A 9,174-nucleotide genomic window follows, 5' to 3' on the forward strand; every position below is an offset into this window, starting at 1 on the left:
TGGCATCAGGGACTCCAGAAATCCTTGTTTCCCAATTAAGTGAATTACATAGCTATACTCCAAGATAAACGTCTTCGTTTTGTTAGTCCCTGCACATATCAACCTAAGATATTTGCATAAGTCGGCCTAAATATTTTTTGAGGTAATTTACATAAACGGTATATTAACTTAGAGTTATAATAAAAAATTATTTAATATTTTAAACTAAAAATCAAACAAATTATTTGATTGACTTTTTTAAAAAAAAATTAAAAAATTTAATTTAATTAAACATTAGAGATGAAAGAAAATATATTTATTTTTAATTTAACAAGTGTTATATCAGTGAATAATTTAAAAATCTATTAGTACATGTAATATGGAGTTTTGTGTTATTTAAATAAAAGTGGAGGAATTTTATGTTAAAAAAATAAAATTTATACATTTTTACTGTTACAACTCTTTTTTTTTTTTTTTTTTTTTTTTTTTTGAAAAAACTGTTACAACTCTTTAAATGGTGTATTATCTGTGTAAATTAAAGAAACTTGATTTTCAGGCAACAACCCAGTAAAGATGCTTGTCAAGAAGAGATCAGACCTGATTATGTCTTGAAAATTTCAAACTTTTGCATGGTTACGTGAACAGACTGGATTGGCTGAGACAAACTGAACTCTTGGGATCATATGGTGCTCATGCAAACAGTCATGTTATAGCATGAGAGGTTCCAGTCCTTTGAAGCTCACAAAAGGAAGTAAAAGATATTTTCATTGCCAAAGCTATCTATCTCATCCAAATCCAACTTGTATAATGAAATAAAATGTTCAAATCTTCTATAAACATCATACAATGCTATCAAGATATTTTCATTTCAAGAAGAAAGTGTAGACATGGCATGGAGATTGCTAATGATGCTGTCTATTAATGCATGTGAGCCACTGGTAGCTGCAAACTTCAGGTGTTTAGGGGCTTGAGCTCTATCAAAATAAAATTCACCTGATACTAGCTTTTCCTTAGGCTGTAAAGCTAGCCAAATAACTGTGTCTGCACCTTGTTCGCTCGTTCTTAGCTTTCCTGAGAACCTGGAATCAATTTATTTACAAGGAAAAAACTAACGTTCAGTAAAGTTGTTGATGTATCTTGTTCGAAGTGTATCTATCCGAACAGGTACTTACGACTTGCTAAAACTCGGTAAACTCTTAGCAACTCCTGGTGTCTCAGCCCAACCTGGGTGCATTGAGTAGAATGAGATCCCTCTATCCTTGTATATTTCAGCCCACTTCTCAGTTAATGCCACCTAAGAAGGATCACATTATAGAACCGCTCAGTACATAACAGTTGGACCAGGGTCCAACCATGGGTTGCAACATAGTCACATAGTAGCATAGTTGAAACTGAAACTTCATTTAGCAGCCTTGCCCAGTCACACAGTCAAACAAGCATTTGCTCAGACAGAAACTGGGCAAGTCAACCTTTTCTATTTGTTTCCAATTTTCCAGATTGCAACATAAACTACCAAGTTAAAATTTAAATGTATTAACACAAATTTCTCTCAAGAGTTCACAGAGTATAAAGAATATTAAGTTTACAAACCTGAATTCGCTTGTTTCGAGCATATTGTTCCACCCCATCAAATTTTTCATCACTAAACTGCAAAATTAGTCGGAAGTTCTGTAATAACCCAATTAGGAAACTATTGCAGTTCAAGGTGGCTGCCCAAGAGGGAATTTTACCTGTAGATCAGTAGACAAAGGAGCTGTGTACATTCCACCAGATGAAACTGTAATCACCCGAGCATCAGGTGCAGCTTTCTCTAATAAAGGCACCATTGATTCTGTAATTGCAAAAGTGCCCAACACATTCACAGCAAAAGTCAATTCAAACCTGGAGCAAAAATAAAGACAGAATCAACTTTTCTGCCAAAAAACGAATCAAACTTGTATATAGATTTTGGCTTTTAATGCAGATTATCAAGGAGATGAACCCTTCTGATGTGGTGATTCTTTTATTCTCAAGCAAACCAGCATTGTTAACCTAGAGACAGAAAAGAACATCCACATTAGACCTTAATCTTGGCAGAAATAGCAGTCCATATAATTTGCAAACTAAACTTAATGGGAGAGTTACTGATTAAGTATGTCAATAGATTTCCAAAAATAAAAAATATTTGCAAGAAATGGAAAACAAATATATTTCTGGAGTAATTGGAAAAATTAGGTTCCATAGTTTTCTGCATTCAGCCAGACTGACTTTCCAGACATATAAATTGTAAAAAGGAAAAAGAAAAATACTTATTCTGATTACTTTAGGAAAGAAGGAAGTTTACCAAAAGATGAACTGGAACTTCCTTTGAAGCAAATTTGGATGCAAAAGACTTGACCTCACTAACAGATGAAAGATCACAAACCTGCAAACTAAATGTAATAAGCTACATAACATGAAAACTAGATGTATGAAAAATGTTACTCAATACTCACCCAACATATTAGCAACCAAATCCCCCTTTAAGTTCACTGAAGGAATATTATGAAGTAAGCTTAAAGAGATTCACAGAGTTGACCCAAAACTACTCAAGCAAACAGCAGCATTTGATTACAATTCCACATGATATTCCTTCTGTGTGTATAATTAAAGTTTGGAATTATGCTCTACTTCGCTTATGTTTCAAAAAGGAACTAGTACATACTGAAACTATATAGGGTACAAATTACCTAGGACTAAGGAAGCTTCAGTTTAACAAATTTTAACTTATGACTTCAACAAACTTCTAGGAATCTGTTTATGACTTAATTAACTATTGCTATCAGATCAGCTACCAGTATATCTAGAATACCAACATCTCCTCCTTCCTATGAACTGCACCAAGTTCATCCACGTCCAAGATAATTTAGTATCAACAGCACAGAAACATAAAAAGATGCAGAATACCTCCAAGTGAACATTTTGGTTGCCTGTTGTTGATCGAATTTTAGAAAGGGCAGCCTCCCCACGCTCCTTGTTACGACATACCATATATACATTCGCCCCACTGAAATAACAAGGCAAAAAATGTATTATAACAGTACAAGATTATATTCATGAAACCACTTAAGATAATTAAGAAAAAAAGAAGAAGAAGAAGAAGAAGCACCGTGAAGCGAGGCCCTCGGCAGTTGCATAACCAATGCCAGAATTTGCTCCTGTTACTACACAATTCTTCCCTTCAATTCTAGTCTGCATATCTTCTGGCTTGAAATGTTTGGAATGCTCCCTGCAGATCAATCAAAGTATCAATTATTCAAGGAACACATAGAACAATCCCTACAAAAGCATATATAAACATGCACGCATGTACAAATTCATATACAAACGTCATATTAGCTGACAAACGTATGAAACTTGGAATTTTCAAAACTCGAAGAAGAAAAGAGAGTAAATATTCAATTAGCCATCAACTCAAAAAGGAAAACTATGGGGTTTTGCTTCCCTCTTCAAAATTGAATACAAATTACACTCCTCTTGAATCGACTTTCATAATTAAGCTGGTAACTAAGCAAAACCCAAGAAATAAAAGTGGAAATGGACTTACAGGAAGCCAGTTTTTGTGAAATTGAGGTACCCATAAACACCAAAAGCAGTTGATCTCCATGTCTGTGAAAGAGGAAACAGAAACTAAAATTTTAGCTCCTGATTAAGAAAAAAAAAAGGGAAAGAACTCGAAGTGAATTGAATGGCTATACCTTTAGAAGGAACATTTGAAGTGCTATAATTGAAGAAATGTGAATTTGAAAATGCAAAGTTGCAGTGATCATAAGCTCTCTTTTCTTCTTCTTCAGCTTTTTTTCTTCTTTCTGGGTGAAGAAAAACTCTGCTACGAAATGTATTTATAAGAACGCCACGTGGCGGATAATAGTGCCAGAATTTCCGGGGATACAGGAGACCTATATGAGAAATTACTGAAATTTTAGTATTTATAAAAATCAAACCGAATTGATTTTGGTTAAAAATCGAATCGAACCGATCTGATTCGGTTTGATTTAATCGATTTCGATTTTTAATAAATTTTTTATTTTTATACTTTATTTTTAATATTTTAAAATTTAATTAAAATATTTTAATTTTAATATAATTTAATTTCTCTATATTATTAAAAATAATATATTATTATCACTAATCGGTTCGATTTAATTTTTTCATTTTTTTTATTAAAATCAAACAGAACTGAAATAACCAAAATTTTTAAAATTAAAAATCGAATCAAATCGAATTAAATAAAAATTAAATTAAATTTTAAAATTAATTCAGTTCAATAAATTTTTTCAATTTCAATAAAATACTGATCACGTAACACCAATATCAGGGAAAATGACTAATTAATGCTTGTGGTGTTCTGAAACTAAATAATTAGTCCATGTGTTTACTAAATTGTCTCTATAGTTTTAACAACACAACTAAAGAGTTCATGCCATTAAATTTTAATACTATTATTGTTAGTCTTATATTGTAACCATTAGTTTCTCTTACTTTAATGGAATGATATTTTAGTTTAATTTTTAAAATCATGATTAGAGATTGATATTTGATTGATTCGATATAAAATTAAATAAATAAAAATTAAATCAAATTAAATAAAATAATAAAATTAAATCGAATTATTTTAATTTAATTCAACCGGTTCTATAAGTTAAATTTTTTAATAAATTATATTTTAAAATTTAATTAAAATATTTTAATTTTATTTTTGTAATAATAATCATTTAATAATATAAATAAAAAATAATAAATTTTAAATTAAAAACTATAAAAAATAAAAAGAAGTACTTCAAGTTCATATATATATATTTATAAAATCGTTTAAAAATAATTATGCAATTTAATTCAATTTCAATAAAATATTTTTTTATTAAAATCTAATTACTGAGATTTTAAATTAAATTAATTATTTTAATTTAAATTAAATACTGTATATCTCTAACCAACCGGCGATCGGAAAATGCTTTAAAGAAAATGAAGGTGTCACAGCGGCGCAGCCGGTGGTGCCGCAGTGATACCCTACCAAAGAGAAGCTCCTAGCTCCGCCACTGCCTCTGACTATTTATCATATTTTTAAAATACGTAAAAGTAACTGATAAATTTCTCACCAAACTAAATAATAATTTTTTTTGGCAAAAAAAAGCTGGGGATTTAACTTGAGTTTACGACATGGTTGAAGCGTTTTAAACCATAACCCATTAATATGAAAAACACCTAGAATTTATTAAAATTACATTGATCAAATTATTTGAATATAAAAATTAAATCTAACGGATTTATAGATAAAATTAAATCAATTAGTTTAATATAATTTCATTAATCAAATTATTTATTCACTTTATTTTGGCATTTTTGTAAAGTCTATTTTTAAAGAGTTAAATATTTGTGTACGTTGACAATTTAATTTTCAATTTCTAAATTTTGGCACAAAGTTTATATTTTCAAAATCTGTTGTAATTTTTCTAATTTTAAAATTCCATTGGGGGAATGTGTATAACCACACATGGTAATGAAATTTATATTCTTTATTCTTCATGTCTGAGCTCCATATTATCTATGGTTAATTAATTATTTAACCAGCTGTTGTAAATTTTTTTTTTAAAAAATCCCTAAATTTACTATATATTCATTTTAAAAACCCGTGTCATGCGGGCTAAATTAACTAAGAAACTTTAAGTTCTCGAAAAATTGACATATGCTGTTTTTTTTTCCAATTTTCTAAAAACTTAAAAAATTTATTTTTTTGAGTGAAGAAAGTAATTTACTTAATTAAAATAAGTTATTTTTAAAAAAATAGAAAATTTGAACCAAACAAGATAATAGGCCAGTTATATTAACATTTAAAAATTTAATCGGTGGCATATTAATAAAATTTTATGGGTAAATTATAGTTTAGTCCTTCTAGTTTAATGAAATGTTTACTTTAGTCCTTATATTTTTAAAAACCTATAATTTAATCTCAAATTTAAAAAAAACTGCAAAATAGTTCCTATTATCAAATTTTCAGTTAATTTTTTGTTTATTTTAATGAAAATGACTAAACTACCATTTAAGTAAAAAACTCAACCAAACAGTATTCACTCCATCCCACTACCTCCCCTTCCCAATCCTCTCCTTCTTCTTCTCCTCATCCTTCTCCTTTTTCTTCTTCTTTTTCTTCTTCTTCTTCTTAGTTGTGGCTGCTCTTACTCGCTTATCTGCTCTATTTTATTATCATCATTGTTCTTTTTCTCTCTTCAGATTTACCCCATATTCGTATATATAATCACCACTACTATCTCGTCCAATTGCATGAAATCAAATACAAAAAAAGAAGGAGAAAAGGAAGAAGATGATCAGGAAGGAGATGATCAGGAAGGAGAGGTAGTGAGATGAGCTGATTTAAAAGTAAAATTTATTTAGCAGGTAGTATAGTTATTTTTATTAAAATAAATGGAAGATTAATTGAAATTTGACGGTAAAGACATTAAAATAATTAATTATATAATTATTAAAAAAATAATTTGAAAAATATATATTGATCATCGAATGATATAGTAATTTATTTTATTAAATTAATTTATAAATTTATTATTTATAAATATTAAAATAAAATTGGTTCATTCCATTTATTTTTTAATTTATAAATTTAAAAAATATTTTAAATAAATAAATAAACTTATTTAAAAATTTATAAGTTGATTTGATCTTTTCATAAGATAAACACCCTTAATTAAATTAATGTCATTCAATTGCCGCCACTGTCCTCATTATTTTGAACTGGCCATCAATATATTTTTTAATTTTCTTATTTTTATTTTTCCCTATTTATAACTAGGCTGCGTAAGTTTTTTTTAAATATTAATTATTATTATTATTATTTATTATTATTATTATATATGTAATAATAATAATAATAATAATAATAATAATAATAATAATAGCAGCAGCAAGTAGTTGTATTCAACACCCAATAACAATTGAAATAATTATCCATGATATTTATAATTATAAAAAAATATCAATTAAAAATATGTATATATATATATATATACAAATTAAATGTAATTAATAATGATTTATTTTTAATTTCTATAATTTGTTTTTTTTAATAGAATAATATGAGATGTATCAAATATTATTTTAAAAAAATATTTTAAAATATATTTAAAAATAAACTATAGTTTATTATCATTTCAAATACAAGACACAAGATTGAGCTATTATTAACGATTATAAAAAACTGAAAAAATAATTGAAAAATCCATCAGTAATTTTATTGCTGGTGCTTTAAATGTTTGGTAAATAATTAATAATTATTTTTTAATAATAAAACTGTATAGTTTTTAAAATTTGGGTAAATTTAATTTTCATCAATTTTTTTTTTAAAATTTATGATTTTAGTGTTCCATCAACAACAGAAAGAGGTGCATTAACATATCAAATTCTCAAATCTGATTCGGAATGGATACCTTTTGTTAACAAATAGATAACTATATTCGCAGACCTATAGCTAAAACAACATTTACTATCAACAATTTCACTTAAAAAGATTTATAATCATTAATAATCAAATCAAAGGATGATCTTATAGTAGAATCTGATGAATTAATTGTTTGAACAACTGAAAGTGCATCCGATTCAATCAGAATTCGCTGTCAACCTTCACTCTTTATCTAACTTAAAACTTCAACAATACCTATAGTTTCTGCGTTTTTTGTTGATAAAAAACCTGAATAACACAAGACTTTGGCCGCCACAAACTCCCCATAGGAATCATGTACAATACCACCTAAACCCACAAAACCCAGATTATGCATCCATATTCACCTTCATCCATCCTTCCAGTGGTTGTTGCCATGAATGTAGGTGGTCTGAACTTAGTGCAGCTGCAGTAGCTGAGGAAGAAGCAGCAACAACAACAGTCCAGTTTTATAGAAATTGTGAGGCCATATGGAAAACTTGAGAGGGAATTTGTCCTTTATATTGCTACACAATAGAGTTCCTATTCGTTTACAATGCCCAACAAACCATGAGTATTAATTTGCATTTATCAACAGAGGCTGAAATAAACACAGTTAAAAACCAATCCATCAATAAATTAACACCTGGATACTGCCATCCTACATCAGTTTGCATCCAAACTTTTCAAGCAAAAGAACATTGAATCAAACTATATATTATAGTCTCACTTCCACACTGACAAACTGAACATACAATGTAGACTTGCATCTGACGTCATTGAAACACATCATAATAAGGCACCACATTCGAAAGTGTCCTCCAAACAAAATTAAGAATTTTAAGGGACACCTTGCATTTCCAAAACTTGCTTCAAAAGCCTGAGATAGATGCAGAAGGAGAAGTATAAGAACACTACAGCTTATAAGCATTTTCAATAGAAAATTCTCCATCACGTTCAAACTTCCAACTAATGCAATCCAACGCCAAAGACCAACCAAGTGGAATTGATCGAATCTGTTGAACATTTCATTCATTAAACACAGAGACAAATTTTAACAGTTCTCAATAATTAAATCAAAAACACAATTAATAACACAAAACTTAGAAGGAGGAATAATGTGTTATTATACCAGCGACCAAAACTCCTAAATAGAACACTATACATCGCTAGGATTATCCACATGAAATGCCAAACTTGAGTTCCCATTCTGCCCAACAGGCCAATTTTAAATTTAGAAGTTAAAACCACGACCAGATTAATAATAAAATAAGGGTGCATAACCACCACAATAATGTCAGTATTCATCCTAGTCAAGAAAAGATGATGATGTAAATAATATATCATCGTATAGAATCAATAATATTAAGACAATGTAAATTAAAATTTTAATTTTTTAATTATTTATCCTAACAATGATTAATTTAGTATACCACCTGGATTATCTAATAAGCAAGGACGTTATTAATTATTAATGGATCTGCAGTTTAAAAAAAACAACGTAAACGTGGTCTTTCTTTAATTAATTACGTATTAACACGCAGGATTAGGTAATTAATTAGTGATTAAACTAAGTACAGTTGCCTTGTTTCCCTGCGGTTTCCCATTTGTGCACATGTAAACTTTTTTAATGATTCCTACAGCCACCTACGCGGTCTGCTCTATATAATACTTTTTACACTTCTGTTCTGTGTCTCTATATATAGCAGCTTCATCCAAAAACAACGACCAGGTCACTGGTCAAG

The 9,174-nt window shown here is 28.8% G+C and overlaps 1 protein-coding gene across 1 annotated transcript; it reads right to left on the reverse strand.

Moving 5' to 3' along the window:
* Positions 1–727: 727 nt before the first annotated feature.
* LOC110607090 (dehydrogenase/reductase SDR family member 12) lies at positions 728–3,845 on the reverse strand. Its single transcript, XM_021746144.2, has 10 exons — positions 3,696–3,845; positions 3,545–3,606; positions 3,107–3,226; positions 2,905–3,004; positions 2,303–2,383; positions 1,961–2,010; positions 1,710–1,860; positions 1,570–1,626; positions 1,152–1,273; positions 728–1,058 (listed from the first exon to the last, which is right to left on the reverse strand). Exons 1-10 carry the CDS (start codon positions 3,765–3,767, stop codon positions 848–850), a joined length of 1,026 nt encoding a protein of 341 aa, XP_021601836.1. The 5' UTR covers positions 3,768–3,845; the 3' UTR covers positions 728–847.
* Between the last annotated feature and the right edge of the window lie 5,329 nt (positions 3,846–9,174).

This window comes from Manihot esculenta, chromosome 18 (genome assembly GCF_001659605.2).
Source record: "Manihot esculenta cultivar AM560-2 chromosome 18, M.esculenta_v8, whole genome shotgun sequence".
NCBI classification, from domain to species: domain Eukaryota; kingdom Viridiplantae; phylum Streptophyta; class Magnoliopsida; order Malpighiales; family Euphorbiaceae; genus Manihot; species Manihot esculenta.

What these genes read in the sequence shown, in the direction of transcription:
- LOC110607090 (XM_021746144.2), bottom strand. Translation starts at nt 3,767, where the DNA reads ATGATCACTGCAACTTTGCATTTTCAAATTCACATTTCTTCAATTATA. An exon ending in TTCAAATGTTCCTTCTAAAG is followed by an intron (nt 3,607 to 3,695) that starts GTATAGCCATTC and finishes CCTCTTTCACAG; the next exon opens with ACATGGAGATCAACTGCTTT. An exon ending in GCCGAGGGCCTCGCTTCACG is followed by an intron (nt 3,005 to 3,106) that starts GTGCTTCTTCTT and finishes TTGTTATTTCAG; the next exon opens with TGGGGCGAATGTATATATGG.